At 43.1% G+C, this 18,952-nt stretch overlaps 1 protein-coding gene across 3 annotated transcripts in view; it reads left to right on the forward strand.

The window, feature by feature from the left end:
• Positions 1-11,309, forward strand: part of hic2 (hypermethylated in cancer 2) — a 78,853-nt gene extending 67,544 nt beyond the window's left edge. For all 3 annotated transcript variants that reach the window (XM_078554468.1, XM_078554467.1, XM_078554466.1), the window contains one exon: positions 6,644-11,309. In XM_078554468.1, coding sequence (XP_078410594.1) covers positions 6,675-8,357 — 1,683 coding nt within the window. In that variant the 5' untranslated portion in view covers positions 6,644-6,674 and the 3' untranslated portion in view covers positions 8,358-11,309. The remainder of the gene's footprint in view (positions 1-6,643) is intronic.
• The last annotated feature ends 7,643 nt before the right edge of the window (positions 11,310-18,952 follow it).

Below are 18,952 nucleotides of genomic sequence, written 5' to 3' on the forward strand. Positions count from 1 at the left end.
TTTGCAGGTCTCTGGGGTGGGGGACCTAGGGGGCTCAGCAAAAGCGCCTTCAATGTAGTAAAGCATCTCTAGGTACTTCACAGAGGGGTTAGTGAACAAAATTTTAACATCCAGTCACATAAGGGGATATTAGGAGAGAAAAGAGAGAGTTTTTAAGGAACAAGAGGGGAAAATGGAGTGGTTTAGGGAGGGAATTCCAGGAGTTGGGTCCAAGGCAGCTGAAGGCATGGCTGCCAGTGATGGAGCGGTGAAAATCACAGATGCACACGAAGCCAGAATTGGAGGAGCCGAGATATCTGTGAGGGTTGCAGAGCTGGAGGAGGTTATAGGAATAAGGAAGGGTGACACTGTGAAGGATTTGAAACACGGATGAAAGCTTCAGCAGCTGACTAATAATACTGGTCCACCAGAGGAGACCAGTGACTGCGAATGGCTGTGTGGACTAATGGGTTTTGCAACCAAACTTGCATGTTTTTATGTGGGATAGCAGGTTTTATTTCCCCCTTAGCATCATTATTGCAAAGTTGTCACTTTTTTTCCCAAGTTGTTTAACCTGCTGTCTTGTGGATTTTAAAGCTTTAATTTCAAGCCTTGTAATTCTTCACAGGCAGATAAATGTCTCTCTTCAAAGTATTAATATACCCAAACTTGCTGTTGGGTATACTTTGGTCCATGTTCAAATGCATAATTACTGTCAGTTATTAATAATAACTGCTGCAGAAAAGCAATGGTAAATTTTCCTAATTATTCAATAGTCTGGCTGCAAAGAAAGGAGGGGTTGAACATGCCACAGGCAAAGTTGACAGCAAATGATTTGGCAGAAGAATTACCAGCTTCAAGTTCATTAAGTAAGTGGTATCTGGGAAACTAGCCTGCCCGACACTGAAAGGAGCAGAGCACGCGTTTTACAGAACATAATCCATGTTGGTTTCTGCATAATTAATATTTAACTTATTTTACTTCAGTGCCCTTTTTAAAAAAAAATGTTTCATGTTGTCAACCCTGACAAATAACTTGCACTTGTCAGCTTTTCTCAGTGAACTATTATTTATCCCCTGCCCCTTTCAGTACATTACAAGTCACGGGATTATTATACAGATACAACAGTAACGCAACCAAGTCGGAAGGTGCTTTACAGAGATGTAATTACTAACTCCATTACATTGTTGAAGTGTTAAGAAGATTTGCATTGAAATGGAAAAAAGGGTGAAGCTACATGGGCGCGTGTACATTTGTATAGGTAGATGTGAGATGTACACAAGTGCGTACATGCAAACATATAAATCTATATATTTTTATAGTGTCTTGGTTTTTTTGTCTGTGTGTGTGTGTGTTTGTATAGGCGTTGTAAGCCATGGCTCAGTGGGTAGCACTCCCACCTTTGAGTCAGAAGTTGTGTATTCAACTCCTAATTCAGAGACTTGAGGATAAAAATCAAGGCTGACACTCATTTGCTGTACTGAGGGTGTGTTGCACTGTCAGTGGTGCCAACTTTCAGATGAAACGTTAAGCCAAGGCTCCTCTGCTCCCTCAGACCAATGTAAAAGATTCCATAGCAATATTTCAAACAAGAGAAAATTACCCTCAAACGCCCCGGCCAATATTTATCGCTGAAGCTACATCTCAAAAGTTGGTGGTCTGTTCATTATCACATTGCTGTTTGTGGGATCTCACTGTGCACACCTTGTCCGCTGTGTTCCTACATCAAAACAGTGACTAATACTTCAAAAGTATTTCACTGGTTGTAAAGCACTTTGGGACATCCTTTGATTGTGAAAGGTACCACATAAATGCAATTCCTTTTTGATCAAATATCATGTGCACACTATATATATATATATATATATATATATATATATATATATATACACATTTTATATCTAATTGTGTGTGCGTTTGTAAGTGTGAGAGGTGTCTACGCTTACAACAGATAAAAGTATTTCCCGTGTATTGTTTGTAGGTGACAGAATGAGTTTTGGCAAGAGAGCTCCCTGTCAGCTAACCATGTGATGGCTCGTTCTGCTCGAGATGTGAAGGCCTTTTGATTGATCAGTTAGTGCTGGCAGAGGTTCAATGACTCTGGTTCGTGCTTCGTTCGAAACGTTAAGATGAGGGGAACCTTTTGAGCATTTTTATTTTTCAACTATTCAGTCGCAGTGTTTAGTGTGTGGTGCGCATGTACACGCTCTCTCCTGGGCCTCCAATGTTAAAAAATCTTTACACAATCCTATGCTTCGGAACGACGCCCTAAATTCCTGATAACACATCAGGGCTCTGTTGTTTTTTTTTTAAAAATACTTTTTTAGTTGCTGATTTGCTTTTTTTGTCGTTCCCCAGCCGCCTCACCAACCCCTGGCGACACTTGTCATATTTTTAGGTTGAAAAAATGTCTGGCATACTTGAATGGTTGGGCAATCTTTTTAACTCTTTGCATGAAAAAGAAAGTGGTTAAAAACAAGCTGCAGCTGGGTGTTCGATGCTCCTCTTGTGAGGCAGGATGAATGCACGGTTACATGCAAGGGATTGATGATGCCTAAGGTGCCTTGTTGCATTGGAAAAGAAACGTGAAGACGGTGGTCATCTTGGTGTAACCTTTTTATTTTTGCAATGCCCGTGTAATTAAAACGAAAATTCGGCAGGAAACCTTAGCTAACACCGTAAAAGGGTGAAGGACCGATGAGTTTGTTTTGAAGCTTACAGCTCTTCTCTAACCACTGCAGTTCGGAAAGGTATCTCACCGGCCTGCACCCTTCTTCCCCACCCACTTTCCCAGTCTTCCTGTTTTTGGGAAGGGGAGATGTAGACCCTCTGGAAAATAAATGAGTGGGCGTTGGCCTTGGAGGGTGGGAGGTTTGGCCCCTGCTTTGCTATGTTGATGGGGTGAAATGAAGGAAAGGGGAAGGAGTTTTGTGTCATATACACTGGCACATGGCCTGTTGGGCTGAATGGCCTCTTTCTATGCAAAAATTCAATGCAGTAGCTCCACCCTGAAGGTTGTGGATTCATAGTTTGAGGAGATAGTGGTAATGTCACTGGTCTAGTAATCCTGAGACGCAGGCTAATGCTCTGGGGAAATGAGTTCAAATCTCACCATGGTAGCTGTTGGAACTTAACTTCAATTTTTAAATTAAAAACACTGGGATTGAGAGTTAGTCCCAGTATTGGTGACCATGAAACGATCGTCGTTTATTGTAAAACGCTATCCGGTTCACTAATGTCCTTTTTAGGGAAGGAAATCTGCTTTTTGTTTTTATCTGCCATCCTTACCTGGTCTGGCCTACATGTGACTCCAGACCAACAGCGATGCAGTTGACTCTTAACTGCCCTCTGAAATGACCTGGCAAACCACACATTTCAAGGTAGTAAATACTGATCTTGCCCGTGACGCCCATGTCCTATGAAAGGATAAAAAAAGCAATCTAGGCTGGCACAGTACTGGGGGAGTGCAGCATCGTTTGAGGTGCTGTTCTAGTGATGATGTATTAAATTGTAAGATTGGTCTGGTTGTTGTGGTTGGGGGAGATGCCATGTCTTGGAAGAATCGAGATATCCGGTTTGAATGTGGATGCTGGAAATCCCTTCTAAAAAATAGTGCAAGTTTTCAGCATGTCAGGCAGCAACTCCCCAGGGTCGCTGACTGACCCGAGTGTTTCCAGCATTTCCTGTTCCTTTAAGATCTCCGGTAGCCTTGTCAACCTTCTACCCCTCAACTGGTATCTCCAAAAAATAAACATAGGTTCGTTGCTCAGTCATCAAGATAGCTGGTGATGGAATCTTTCTGTGCATGCTGGATTTGCTGATATTGCAGTCACTGTGATTGTTTGTGAAGCATTTTGAAATGTCCCTGAGATGTGGAACAGTGCTTTGGAAGCTTGGGTCTATTCGTTGTGGGGGTGGGGGGGGGGATTTATTTTTTGGTCGTGAAAAGCATTTTTATCCTGAGTAAACTTGACACTCTCTTTTGGTTATTCATTGCACGTTTATGTGATGTTAAGCAGCATAAAGTTTGTAAGCTGAACTGTTTTCACATGACTGAAACTGAATCATTTGTAACACTGTCCGACTCCTCAGCTCATCTGCTGACAGAACCCTCATCCACGCCTTTGTTATCTCTGGGCTTGACTATTCCAACGCACTCCTGGCCTCCGTAAACTTGAGTTACCCAAAACTCTGCTATTCATGTTCTAACTCTCACCAAGCGCAGTTCACCTGTCACCCCTGAATTTATTGACTCCATTGGCTCCTGGTTAAGCAACACCTCGATTTTTTTTTTTAAGATTCTTATCCTCGTTGTCAAATCTCTCCGTGGCTTCAGCCCTCCCTATCTCTAATCTCCTCCAGTTTTACAGCCGTCTGATATCTGTGCGCCTCCAATTCTAGCCTCTTGAGTATTCTCCATTGGTGGCCAAGACACTAAGCTCTGGAATTCTCTCCCTGAATCTCTGTGCCTCACTATCTCGCTTTCCTCTTTGATGACATTCCTTAAAACCTACACCTTATCTGCTTTGATACCTCCATTTGTGCAAAGTTTCTTTTGCTATTGCTTCTATGTTGTGCCTTCTGACGTTTTACAATATGTGAAAGGTGCTGGATAAATAGAAGCTGCTGATGTTGATACTGAGTCTTGTAGTTAATTTGATATATTTTTTATAAAGTTACCGCACAACATTCCAATATTTCACCTTTAACCTATCACTGGCGTTTCTCCTTCGGTGCTGCTTTACTGCTTTGGGTATTAATGAAAAGAAAGAGTTACATTCATTAATCAAGCACCTCATCATACCTATCAAAGGTCTCAAAGCACTTCACATAAAGGAAATACCACATATATTTTTGGTACCTTTTTCATGCCTGCAATACTTGCTGAACCGCTTCTCAGCCCCTGAATTAATTCCGAAGCATAATTGCAGTTTTGTGGGTAAGGCAATGGCCAATTTGAACATGGCAAGGTCCTATAAACAGCATTGAAGTAAATGATCAGTTAGTTTTGGTGTGCGATAGGTGCTGCCCTGGACACCGGGAGAGCATTTCCCTCTTCTTTGAAAAAGCGCTATGGGGTTTTGTTTTACATCTCGTGCGATCTCATACAAAACAAAGCGCCGGCAGCAATGTGCACTGCCTCAAAAATAAAAACTACAAGTTTTGCACATGTAGCGCCTTTAACATGAGAGCAAAGGCCTGACAGCACTTCACAAGGTTGCAATCAGCAATAACTAATTGGTGTGTGTGAAAGAACAGGGTGGGAAGAGTAGCCATTGCTGGAGATGCTCTGGCTGCGATTAGATAAGTAAGGTGAAAGCAAACCAGGGCAGTCTGGCTGAGCTTGATGAAGAAAGAGATGGATGGATTGAAGGAGGTTGATGTGGTTGACTGCAGCGACATTGACGTACTTCACCATAGTGTCAGTGTGTATGATGCGCTCAAGCCCTGCAGTAGGCCTTGAAACTTGTACTAGGGTACCTTGACTTGTGAACAAACTTCAGTTTTAGGCAGCATATTGTGAAAGCTACTGATTTAAGATAACCAATTCCAAATATTCAAAACAGGAAGAATTCCAACATAATTTTGCACCAAACATAGGGAGCTGGCAATGAGCAAAGTTTACTAGTTAAAAATGAGCATTTCATTTTCTTTCATTTGAACTTGATATGTAAGGTGTGCTAGCATGTTGGTTTCCTGCAAGACCTCTTTCCTTCCAAGTAGTGACAGAAAGCTGCATGCCTTGATGCATCTTAATCTACAGATTACATCAATATACATCTATATATTTATGTCCTGTTCAACTCCCTTTTGCCACAATCTTTAGTCACGCATGTATGTCAAGTATTTGTAAGCGCCTATGTCAACATTTGAAAGGTAAATCTTTTATAAACAAATGTCTGTAACGGTATTATCGCAGGTCCTGTTTGGTGCATGGCATTGTGGAGTGAATTTTCTGGTGTGCCTCTCCCCACGCCCCGTTCATTCCCACCCTCCCACCCACCCCCAAAAAATCTGTCACCAGCTTAATGACTGTAAAATGGCCTTTCTCTACCCACCCCAGCCAGTTTTGGGTAGATTTTAATCATGGTTTCCTACTGACTTTTTTTTTTGGGGAGACAGCCAACCAGATATCTGTGTGAGTTACTCAGTATATCAACAGAGCAGAGCACCCCAGGCACTTAGGATGCAGATGTTAGAAGCATAGTTTATTAAACATTGCAAACTTCGGTTAAACAAATTGGTCCCATCGAACAGGCATCCTGGGCGCTTTGCTGAACAAAAATAATTGTGCTAAACAAAAATAATTGTGCTACGCAGGGTAAACCAAATATAGTTGGCATTGACTAAGCATCTATCCTAATTACGACATTAATTTTATATTTGTATGTAAATAGTGCAAGAGAAAAATCGCTTCAGTCTTCAAATTGTCCGATAGACCCATAAACCTGTCAAAAGGATGTGCTTTTTACATCCTTTTAGCCCAAACAATGTTGGATCATGCTTGATAACCTTGACATATTCTAGTGCTCGCTAATGTTCACAATAGCTGAGGGACAAGTAGCAAGTGGAAAGATGGCACAAAAAATCTTTTGAATGCTTTTGCAATTCCTTTTTAAACATGTTTCTTTTTTTTTCACCTCCCCCCCCTCCCCCCCACCAGGTGGTTAAAGTTTGAGGAATCAGAGGTGGAAATGGAACTCCCAAATCATGCCAAACAACTGCTGCTGCAGCTAAACCAACAGAGAAGCAAAGGGTTCTTCTGTGATGTTATCATAGTTGTTGAAAATGCCCTGTTCCGTGCCCACAAGAATATCTTGGCAGCGAGCAGCATGTATTTCAAGTCCCTTGTGCTTCACGACAACTTGATCAACCTGGACACCGATATGGTCAGCGCCACCATCTTCCGACAGATCCTGGATTTCATTTACACCGGGAAGCTCCTGGGGACAGACCAGGCCAGCGAGCAGAATTTCAACGCCCTCCTAACGGCCGCCAGCTACCTCCAGCTTCACGACCTTGCCGCCCTCTGCAGGAAGAAGATGAAACGCAACGGAAAGACTTTACACGGCAAGCTGGCTGGCCCCAACCCCGGGAAGCTCGGGAGAGGCCATAGACTTTCCTCCACTCCGGTCATCCAGACGCGCTATACGGGGTCACCCGAGGGGCTCAAGAGGCAGCAGGCGGGGGAACTGCACAGGGTGGAGGTTACTGGAGATGAATTGTACATCGCTAGCTCAAACAAAGGAAATTCTCATTCTCACAGCCAAAACAGTGGTACCAGCAAAAGCAGCAATACTAATGGCACCAACAACAGTGGGGAGCAGGAACAAATGCTCGGTCTCGACCTGTCCAAGAAAAGCCCTTCAGTCCCTCCCCACATGTCTCAGGAAGACATGCAGCTTGGTGAGTGCAACCAAGGCTCTCCACATTCTGCCTCTGTTTCTGCAACCAACAGTGCCTCCTTTGAAGACAGCACCACCAACCCTCATAAATCAGAAAACAGTGAGTCCACAGATAGGAATGACATTACTGACAACCAGAACCTGGCCGATACCGGGCAGTCCAAGGGCTTTCGCCTCTCCGGTCGCAACACCGGGTGGATAAAGCAAGAGAAGGTATTTAACAGGCAGGAAAGTGTGAACTGCAGGGAGGAGAGTGCCTCAGTCATGAACGGTGTCATCATGGGCCCTCTAGTCAAGTCGTTGGAGCGCGATTCAAGCCACCATTTTGACCACGCTATGCACTGCAAGGAGGAGGAGGAGGAAGAAAACGGGAAAGAATGCAGCGACGACAGTGGGCAAAGTGAGGAGGAGAGTGGGCAGCCTAGCGGCCACGCCTACAGACCCGGTCAGGATGGCTTTGAGCCGGTGGTGTATGGTGACAACCTCTATGTGTGTATCCCCTGTGGCAAAGGCTTCCCCAGCTCGGAGCAGCTCAACGCCCATGTGGAGACGCACACAGAAGAGGACCTGTACATCAAGGATGAAGCGGACAGCCTGGCCACGCAAAACCTGCCTTACCCCAATGACTCCAGGCCGTACAAGTGCTCCGTCTGCGAGAAGAGCTACAGGGACCCCTCGACCTTGCGGCAGCATGAGAAGACCCACTGGCTCTCACGGCCCTTCCCCTGCAACATCTGTGGTAAAATGTTCACTCAGCGGGGAACCATGACGCGGCACATGCGCAGCCACCTGGGGCTGAAGCCCTTTGCCTGCGAGGAGTGCGGCATGCGCTTCACCAGGCAGTACCGACTGACAGAGCATATGCGGGTCCACTCGGGCGAAAAGCCCTACGAATGTCAAGTCTGCGGCGGCAAGTTCACGCAGCAGCGCAACCTGATAAGCCACATGCGAATGCATACCTCACCGACATAAGCCAAAGACTCGAACCTAATTTTCGGGAGAACCTGCTTCTCCAGCGTCGACGGAGGAAGATAGTCATATGGACTGCCTCTTTAACACGATATTTCAATTGGAGAATGAGCACGGGGCGGGCGGGAAAGGGGATCTTTAGTTTCCAATAGTTGTTTAGAGAAATTCCTCGAATCTTAGAGGTACTTGTTTTATTAAGAAGTAAGGACCTTTGTAATTTTCATGTGAATGTTTAAACTGGAAGGTCGAGGATCTAGGTGGGGTAGTTTGGTGTACGCTGGACTTGCTGCAATTTCCTTAGGTACATTTCCTTTATATTTTGTCCTGTGTTTAGCCCCTCTCCCCTTGCTAAACAAGTCTGGTTGAAGTGACTTATCAGCTTGCTACCTCTTCACGATGATAATTTATAAGATTAAAAAAAAATAAATAAAAGGGTTAGTCAAAGAGTAATGGAAAGGGAAGGGGTGGGGGGGGGTAGATATCTCTTTAAAAATATAATAACAAATTTAAGATTTAGTATTTCCATTTTGACATTGTCCATCCTGGCTTTTTGGTTCTATCCAAATATTGGCTGGCTTTTTTTCCCAAGCCAGACCAGATAAGACTTGTACGTTTTATCTGCCTTGACCAAACTATATAAACGGTGTATAGTGTTTTGAATTTTGAGCCATACCCATGTAAAGTCATGGCTGCATCAAAGTCGCAATAGTCTTTCTAATTAATGGTCAGTTCCATGGTGAGGGTGGGAAACGGGTGAGGGGTTGTGGTTGGGCGGGGGGGTGGGGGTCGGGGGTCGTTGGGGGGGGGGGGGGGGCGGGGGGCTTGTGTTTTCAATAGCTTTTTATTGGTGAGCTGCTGAACCCAAGAGAAGAATAGCATGACGTGGAAAGAGTTTAAACCGGTGTTTACATGGGCCTGCTAGTCAGTCAGGGCCTACAGTGTTGTTAGCATGGTACGGAAGTTATAGTAAGGACAGCAAGGTGTGAGGATAACGAGCTTTTATCTCATAGCTGTACATTCCTGACGAAACCAAATTCTCAATTGCTGCATAGAAGCAAAGACTGTAATGAATCAGGGGCATGCAAGGGCAGATTTTGATGGCTTTGATTGGAACAGTTTTCCAAGGTAACTTCTTGGAAAAAGTTTACAAAGTACCTGTCAGAACAGCACCTAAAACGCCCTAATACAAAGATACAGAAAGCTTTTTTTTTTAAAAACAAATATATAGATAGGGCTGGTTTAGGGGTTTTTTGTGTTTTGTTTTGTTTAGTGTTTATTTCACATTTTTGACAATTCAATCAGTCAAACATTGTATGAGTCCTGATGGGAAAAAAAAAATACCTTTTAAAACCTGTAAAATCAAGTATAGGTACGGGGCGGGGAACGAGGGGATTCACGGGAAAAGGAGGATCCCTTTCTTAAATGAACCAAATTGATTTTATTTGAATTTTGAGGAGGTGGAAATGACTTGAACAACATATGATCATATTCCAATTTGTTTCACTGCAGGGACACTGGGGCAAGTCTAGGTATAGTCATTCCTTATTTCCCAAAGTATTTTTTTTTTTTTGTTTTTGTTTTAAATATATATATTTAATATATATATATATGTTGGGATGAAACGAAAATCTAAACTAAACTAGTGATTACAGCTTAAACAATTGAAAAGAGTGCAGTATCGTTCTCAGCACTTAAAAACGAGTACGACATTATGTCTGTGTACAGCGAAGGTATTGTACAGGAGCTTTCCTTTCAAGTAGTTTGTGTAGAATTGCAGTTAATAGATTTTTATTCAAAGGAAAATTTAAAAAAAAAAGAAAAAAAGATTAAACTTTCCAAACTGTGACAATAAAAGGTTCATAATTCAGGGATTGTCCAGCACCTGCACAGTGCAGTAATCTCAACTACATTTATATGATGTCGTAATGTATCGAGACATTTTCTGTATTTTAATGAGAAGCAGAACACTAGTTTCATATTTAAGATTTTGATGGGGCAGGGGAGGGAGGGGGTACCTTTTTTCAAATACACACAAAGAGCCTCGAATGAGGTTAGGCAGCTCATGCAAAAAAAGAAAACTTATAGGCTGTAGTCATTTGTTCCTTGTTAATGTTTTATTTTGTTTTCTTTTTGTGTTTCTTTTTTATTTTGAAAGCTATCAGAGTTGTATAAAAAAAAAGCTCATACCCAAATTCACAAAAAAGAAACTATTTTTAAACCAAAGCACATTTTAATGAGTATAAAAAAAAAAGAACCTCATGTGACTCAAAAATTATGTATTTATCTCATTGTTTACATGTAAACTTTCAACAGTCTCAGACCTCAGCAAAATGCTTCTTTCTGACAAAAATGGTGCAAACTTAACACTTTTTTGACAGTGTTCTTTTATCAATATATGTATTTGCAGTAATGAATGTATTTATTTCTTTTTCAAATTCTGTACACACTGTTTGCATTTAATTTTCAGTCCATATGCAAAAAGCTGTATAAGTTGACCTTTTTCAGAAAAAAAAAACTCAGAGACTTACCACATAGCCATAAACCGCTTAACCTGTGAAGACATTATTTGCAAAAGACTGGACAATGTTTTGTTTTTTTTCTTTTTTGGCTTTACATTGAAGATGTAATATGTTTATTGTATTTAATACAATGTTTCTTTCTCGTCACAATGCACATTCATCCGAAGCTACTGCAGGGCAAGCATTCCACATCCTGCCACTGCATAGCTTCGGGTAACAGTATTTATCATTTTTTTTGTGTTCTGAAATCGTCACTTTCTCGCGCAAAAAAAAAAGCTTGAATTCAGGTCGGGGCTGCATTATTTGCAGCTCAAAATAGTCATGTGTCATAATAGACAAATGTATGCTGAACTCAGCATTCAGAAAAGTTACAGTCTTAATGTACAGCAATCAAACTGTTATTTTACAATCTTTTCATTAAAAGCTTGACTGAAAACTACAGGCGTCTTGTGCTCTTAACATTAGCAGCATCACAGGTGGCAGTGCTGTTAAGTTCTTGGTTAAGGTGGCAGGAAAAAGTGGCGCTGTAGTGTAGACCCATGAGGTACAAGCACCAGTGGTTTGGTTTGATGCGCCCAGGCTCTTTTAGCAACGTACTTGAGCTGTCAGTGAGGTGTGTTTTGCCTCCTGTTTTGTGCTACATTCCTGGAAGTTTGTGTCCATTTATATTGTCAGACTCCACCAACATAGCACGAGTTTTCCTAAGCTGTTGCCCATCGCCAATCTATCGAGGAGAAGGCCTGATGTTTTCCTCCTTTGTTCCAAAGGAACTAGCAGTTCTGGAGGAGGTCTTTGCGTTTTTTGTCCGATTATTTGTTAGAGCTATCCAAATTCAAACCCACTGCTCTCCTGCCACGGCCGTTTATTTGTCTCTGGTTCAAATGTTCATCCACCTTAAAGGATTGAATGACCTCTGTTTCAACCACTCTCTGATGCAAAGTGTTTGACACCTAGCAGCTCTCTATAAAAGGCAGTTCGCCCTAACCTCACACTGTTGATGACTTGCTGTCACTGACGCCCTAACCAGCATAAATGGCCTTTTTATATTCATGCTATTATAACCCTTTATCGTTTTAAAGCTCGATTAAATCTGTTCTTAGTCATCACTGCTTGGCAACAATCACAAATGTAGTTTGTGTCACTGGTATTATCCTGCTAATCCTATATTCCAAAGAAAGCAATATAATCTCAAAATGGTTACAGCACAGAAGGAGGCCATTCAGCCCATTATGCCTGTGTTGGCCCTCTACAAGAATAACTCAGCTAATCTCACAACCCCTGCAATTTTTTTCTATTCAGATAATTATCCCATTCCCTTCTGAAGGGCAAGATTAAATCTGCCTCCACCAGGTTTTCGGTTAATGCATCCCAGATGCTCGCTGCATAAAATTTTTTTTTCTCATGTTGCCATTCATTTATTTGCCATTCACTTAAATCGGGGTCCTCTGGTTCTTCCGCCAATGGAAACGGTTTCTCTCTATCTGCTCTATCCAGCCCACACATGATTTTGAACACCTCTCTTTATGGAGAACAGCCCCAGCTTCTTCCATCTATCCATTTAACTGACGTTCTCCATCTGCTGTAGGACACAGGATTAATGAGGAGATAATGAGGACCTGTAAAAAAAGGCAATATATTAATCATGGGTGACTTTAATCTTCATGCAGATTGGGAAAATCAAATTGGCAGAGGTAGCCACGAGCAAGAATTCATAAGAGTGTCATCGCACTGTTTCCTGGAACAATATGTTGTGGACCCAACCAGGGATCAGGCTATTTTGGCTCTGGTAATGTGTAATGAGGCAGGTTTAAATAAATGTTCTCAGGGTAAAAGATCCCCTAGGAAACAGTGACCATAACATGGTGGAATTTAGCATTAAGTTTGAGAGTGAAACTTAGTTGAGAAACAACTGTGCTAAACTTAAATAAGGGTAATGACAAAGGAATGAGGGCAGAGTTGGCTGGAGTGGACGGGGAAAGGAGTTTAGCAGGAAAAGATGGTTGATGAACAATGGCAGACGTTTAAGAAAATAGTTTATGACTCGCAACAAAGATATATCCCAGTGAGGAAGAAGGATTGTAGGAAAGTGATAAAACCAATCATGGTTAACCAAGGAAGTTAAGGGTAGTATCAAAGTGAAAGAAAAAACATACAATGTAGCAAAGATTAATGGTAAGCCAGAGGATTGGGAAAGTTTTAAAAACCAACAAAAGATGACCAAAAAAAAAAGAGGGAGAAAATAAACTTTGAGGGTAAACTAGCAAGTAATATAAAAACGGATAGTGAGAGCTTCAAATATATAAAAAGGAAGAGAGGGGCCAAAGTCAATGTAGGGCCCTTAGGGAATGAGGTTGGGGAAATAATAATGGGGAACCCGGAAATGGCAGAGGAGTTGAATAAATACTTTGCTTCAGTCTTCACAGTAGAAGACACTAATTGCAAACGAAAAATACTAAATAATCATGGGGTGAAAGGGGGAGAGGAAATAAATACAATGGCTAGCACTAGAGAAAAAGTACTAGGGGAAACTAGTGGGGCTAAAGGCCGATCAATCACCGGGACCTGATTGGCTGCATCCTAGGATATTAAAGAAAATAGCTGCAGAGGTAGTGGGTGCACTGGTAGTAATCTTCCAAGAATCCTAAGATTCTGTAAAAGTCCCAAAGGATTGGAAAACTGCCAATGTAACACCCTTATTCAAAAAGGGAGAGAGACAAAAAACAGGTAACTATAGGCTAGTTAGCTTAACACCTGCCATTGGGAAAATGTTAGTGTCTATTATAAAGGATGTAATTTAGCATTTAGAAATACATAATCTAACAAGCAGAGTCAGCATAGCTTCATGAAAGGGAAATCATGCCTGACAAATTTATTAGAATTCTTTGAAGAGGTAACAAGCAGGATAGATGAAGGGGAACCAGTATATGTGATATATCTGGATTTCCAAAAGGCGTTCAATAAGGTACCACACATAAAGCTACTTAATAAGACAAGCAGTGGGATTTTCTACATCAGCCTGCCGTTGCGATCTTCTGGTCCCGCCGCAGGTCAATGGACTTCTGGCTGGGGCGCTGTCTTGTCTGCAGTGGGTCACACCTACAACAGGGCTGGAAAATCCCAGCCAAGATCCCATGGTGTTGGGGGTAGTATATTAGCATGGATAAGAGGACTGGCTAACTAATAGAAGGCAGGGTTCGGATGGCAACGTGTAACTAGTGGAATTCCACAGGCGTCAGAGCTGGGGCCACAATTATTCACAATATATATTAATGGCTTGGATGTGGGAAGTGAATGTACTATCGCCAAGTTTGCGGATGACTCAAAAATAGGTGGGAAGGCAAGTGGTGAGGATGACACACAGTCTACAGAGGGATATAGACAGGCTAAGTGAGTGGGCAAAAACTTGGCAGATGGAATATAATGTGGGAAAATGTGAGGTTATGCACTTTGTTTGGAAGAATAGAGGAGCTGAATATTACTTAAATGGAGAAAGACTGCAAAAAGCTGCAGCACAGAGGGATTTGCAGGTCCTCGTTCATGAATCTCAAATTCCAAAAAGCTAACACACAAGTTCAGCAGGTAATAGGAAAGGCAAATGGAATGTTGGCCTTTATTTCAAAGGGAATGGAGTATAAAAATAGGGAAGTCTTGCTAAAACTATACAAGGTACTAGTTAGACCATGCCTACATGAATAGTTTTTGTCCCCTTATCTAAAGAAAGATATATTGGCATTGGAGGCAGTCCAGAGAAGGTTCACTAGGTTGATCCTGGGTATGAAGGGATTTTCTTATGTGGAGGGGTTGAGTCGGTTGGGTCTGTACTCATTGGGTTTAGAAGAATGAGGGGTGACTTTATTGAAACATAGAAGATTATTAGGGAGTTTGACAGGGTGGATGCCAAGAGACTGTTTCCCCTTGTGGGAGAGTCTAGGACCAGAGGGCATAATCTCAGGGTAAAGGGGCACCCATTTAAAACAGAGATGAGGAGGAATTTCTTCTCTCAGAGGGTGGTCAATCTGTAGAATTCTTTACCGCAGAGGGCTGTACAAGCTGGGTTAAGTATATTCAAGGCTGAGATAGATTTTTTTTAATCAGAAAGGGAATCAAGGGTTATGGGGAAACGGCAGGAAAGTGGAGTTGAGGATTATTAAATCAGCCATGATCTCATTGAATGGCAGAGCAGACTCAATGGATCGAATGGCCTACTTCTGCTCCTCCGTCTTATGGTCTTATTCCTGGATCAATTCATAATCAGAACCTCCTATTGTAACTACTGTCAATATTTTATATCTGTGTTTTCACAGAATCACACAATGCAGAAGAGGCCCTTCGGCCCATCAAGTCTGCACTGACACGTGAAAAACACCTGACCTACCTACCTAATCCCATTTACCAGCACTTATCCATAGCCTTGAATGTTATGACGTGCCAAGTGCTCATCCAGGTACTTTTTAAAGGATGTGAGGCAACCCGCCTCCACCACCCTCCCAGGCAGTGCATTCCAGACCATCACCACCCTCTGGGTAAAAAAGTTTTTCCTCACATCCCCCCTAAACCTCCTGCCCCTTACCTTGAACTTATGCCCCCTTTTGACTGACCCTTCAACTAAGGGGAACAGCTGCTCCCTATCCACCCTGTCCATGCCCCTCATAATCTTGTACACCTCGATCAGGTCGCCCCTCAGTCTTCTCTACTCCAACAAAAACAACCCAAGTCTATCCAACCTCTCTTCATAACTTAAATGTTTCATCCCAGGCAACATCCTGGTGAATCTCCTCTGCACCCCCTCCAGTGCAATCACATCCTTCCTATAATGTGGCGACCAGAACTGCACACAGTACTCCAGCTGTGGCCTCACCAAGGTTCTATACAATTCCATCCTACTTTTGTAATCTATGCCTCGATTGATAAAGGCAAGTGTCCCATATGCCTTTTTCATCACCCCACTAACATGCCCCTCCACCTTCAGAGATCTATGGACACGCACGCCAAGGTCCCTTTGTTCCTCAGAACTTCCTAGTGTCATGCCGTTCATTGAATACTTCCTTGTCAAATTATTCCTTCCACTTTTCAGGGTTAAATTCTATCTGCCACTTATCTGCCCATTTGACCATCCCGTCTATATCTTCCTGTAGCCCAAGACACTCAACCTCACTGTTAACCACCCGGCCAATCTTTGTGTCATCCGCAAATTTGCTAATCCTACCCCCCACATAGTCATCTATGTCGTTTATATAGATGACAAATAATAGGGGACCGAGCACAGATCCCTGTGGTACGCCACTGGACACTGGCTTCCGTTTTTAGACAGTTTTAAGAAAATTATTTAAAAAAAATAAGTCTTCTGGTAGCTAACATCGGACAATCACATTCTGTTTAACTTGGGCTGATCCGTTTACAATACGCTTTCTCAGCACTTGCCTCTGGCCTGACCCAGTCACTAGATGGTATTCAATTACCACCAAGACATGGAGTACGATCTTTTTTCTTTTCCTTGGGAGCTCAGGTAGTATGGTGTGCTTGAATCAGCAGATTTTCAACAGTCCAATTTGAGTCCTATTGATTGGCTCTCTGGTTTTAAACCGTTACTGAAGGAGCCAGGCGTTTATATTCTAAATGAAGACTGAAATAAATGATTCTGCACCATTTCTCCACCCACAGCCTTGTTGCAAGACACTGCAGCTTTTTTTTGTGCACAGCGTTTTTTTTTTTGGCCCATAATGACATTCTGTCACTTAGAATCTCACAGCCATGATGGTCTTGAATTATACTGCCACCCCCAAATTCAGTTTCTGTAAGCAATAACGAACACATTCATATCGCACTGTGTCTCTGCCTGGATGTTTCCAGGTTCTCCGCAGCTGCAGGGTTAATTCTTTAGGCATATACAGCAGGCATTTTGCACGCAGTATGGTCCTCCAAACAGCGAATCAGGATTCATCTGTCTTTTGCTCAGGGGAAACCTTCCTACTCTTCAGATACTATTGTGAGATCTCTTATAGAGTCATAGAGGTCTACAGCACAGGAAAAGGCCCTTCAGCCCATCGAGTCTGCGCTGGCCAAACAAGTACCTAACTATTCTAATCCCATTTTCCAGCACTAGGCCCATAGCCTTGTATGCCACGGCATCGCAAGTGCACATCCAAGTATTATGAGGGTTTCTGCCTCTACCACCATTTCAGGCAGTGAGTTCCAGATTCCCACCACCCTCTGGTTGAAAAAAATTCTTCCTCGCATCCCCTCTAAACCTCCTGCCCCCCAAAGGAATCGGCAGCGCAGCATTCCAAGTACTGTGTCAGCGTCAGCTTACAGTTTGTGCTCAGATCCTGTGGTGGGGCTTTGAACCTCTTGAGACGAGTGACTGCTACCAGCAAACCAAACCAATATTCTTTTTGATCTCCTTTAAGAATTTAAGCAGGAGTAGGCCATTCAAGCCTGCTCCATCATTCAATAGCTGAACCTCAACTTCACCTTCCCGCATGAACCCCATATCCCTTGACCTCCTTAGTACCCAAAATTCTATTAATCTCTGTCTTAACATGCACAACAACTGAACGTCCACTGCTCTCTGGGGGTAGAGAATTCCAAAGATACACAATTGTCTGAGTGAAGCAGTTTCCCCCCATCTCAGTCCTAAATAGCCAACCCCTAATTCTGATACTGTGACCTTGTGTTCTAGATTCCCCAGCCATTTCTTCAGCATCTACCCTGTCAAGCCCCTTAAGAATTTCATGGCCAGGATTCTCCCACTGCCTCCCGCCCACCAGTCAGAGGCGAAGTTGAAGGGCAGGCGCGCTTCCGATCGGCGCCCCTGATCAGAGGCGTGCCACCATTTTACGTGGGCGGGCCAATTAAGGCCTGCCTAGCGTGACGTCTGCACAGAAGCGCTATGCTCTCCCTGTGCGGGCGGGGGGAATCCCAAAATCGAGTGTGCGCTCTTTCACGCATGCGCACGAAAGAGCACACTCATCTTCCCTGAGGCTAAGTGCTGCCTCAGGGAGATCGGCTCTAAATGTACAAAAGCTAAAAATAGAGAAATAAAATTCCCCTAACATGTCCCCTCATGTGACATTGACACATGAGTTGGGGCATGTCCAATAATTTTTACAAAAACTTTATTAAAATGTTTTAAAACCTACATGAAACCTCATCCCGCCCATGGATGAGGTTTCATGTTCTTTCTAATTCCCGCCGGGGTTCCTGGCCGACCCGCCAACCTTAAGGTTGGACGGGCAGGTCCTTTAATCACTTAATAGACTCTGTCAATGGCCTCAATTGGCCATTGACAGGTCGGCGGGCGCGCAGCTGATTTTGCTGCGCCCCCGCCTTCCTGAAAATTTAAATGGGGCGGGATGACGGCAGGAGTTCCGCCCAACATCATCCCGCGTCATTTTACGCGTCGGCGAGCGGGCCCCGCCCCCTGCTCACCAAAGGTAAAATCCTGCCCACATATATTTCAAGAGGGGCCACCTCTTGTTCATCTACATTCCAGGGAATATAGGACTTGTCTAATCCATCTCTCCTTGTAGGATAATCCCTTCACCCCAATCCCAAACGTCTCCTCCATATCAGATCTGTGGCTGGATTGATTTTTTCTTTTTTCTTTGCTATTTGCTGCCCGGCATGTCCTGACTGACCGATTGTAGCAAAATTGATAACTGCACAGCCTGTTTAGCTGGCACTGCAGTGTTGGCTTTGCCGTCTTGCCACTGTACTGGCAATTGGTAAGTTGCCAGCCCTGCCACCTTCATCCTATAGGAACCATTTTTTCCCCATTATTAATGTCAAGTTTGATAAATATTGAATATTTTCGGATGCTGGCACTGTACAGTACAAGTTCTGATTTGCAATAAATTTCTTAGGAATTGTGCGACAAGGTGGGCTAGCTATTGACCTTTTGCTGCGGGGATCGGTTCAAAACCTAGCTCGGGCTGAATGGATGAAAGTGTCTGCTGACTGGAAGGGCATTTTGCGAACACAGTTTGGATACTCAACCAGGTCCAAGTGACTAAAATGGGATGAATGTCACACTGCTGAGGCTGGGAACTCCTTCTAAGATGGAGGGTGAGGCAGAACAGA

This window comes from Cetorhinus maximus, chromosome 12 (assembly GCF_964194155.1).
Source record: "Cetorhinus maximus chromosome 12, sCetMax3.hap1.1, whole genome shotgun sequence".
Lineage (NCBI taxonomy): Eukaryota > Metazoa > Chordata > Chondrichthyes > Lamniformes > Cetorhinidae > Cetorhinus > Cetorhinus maximus.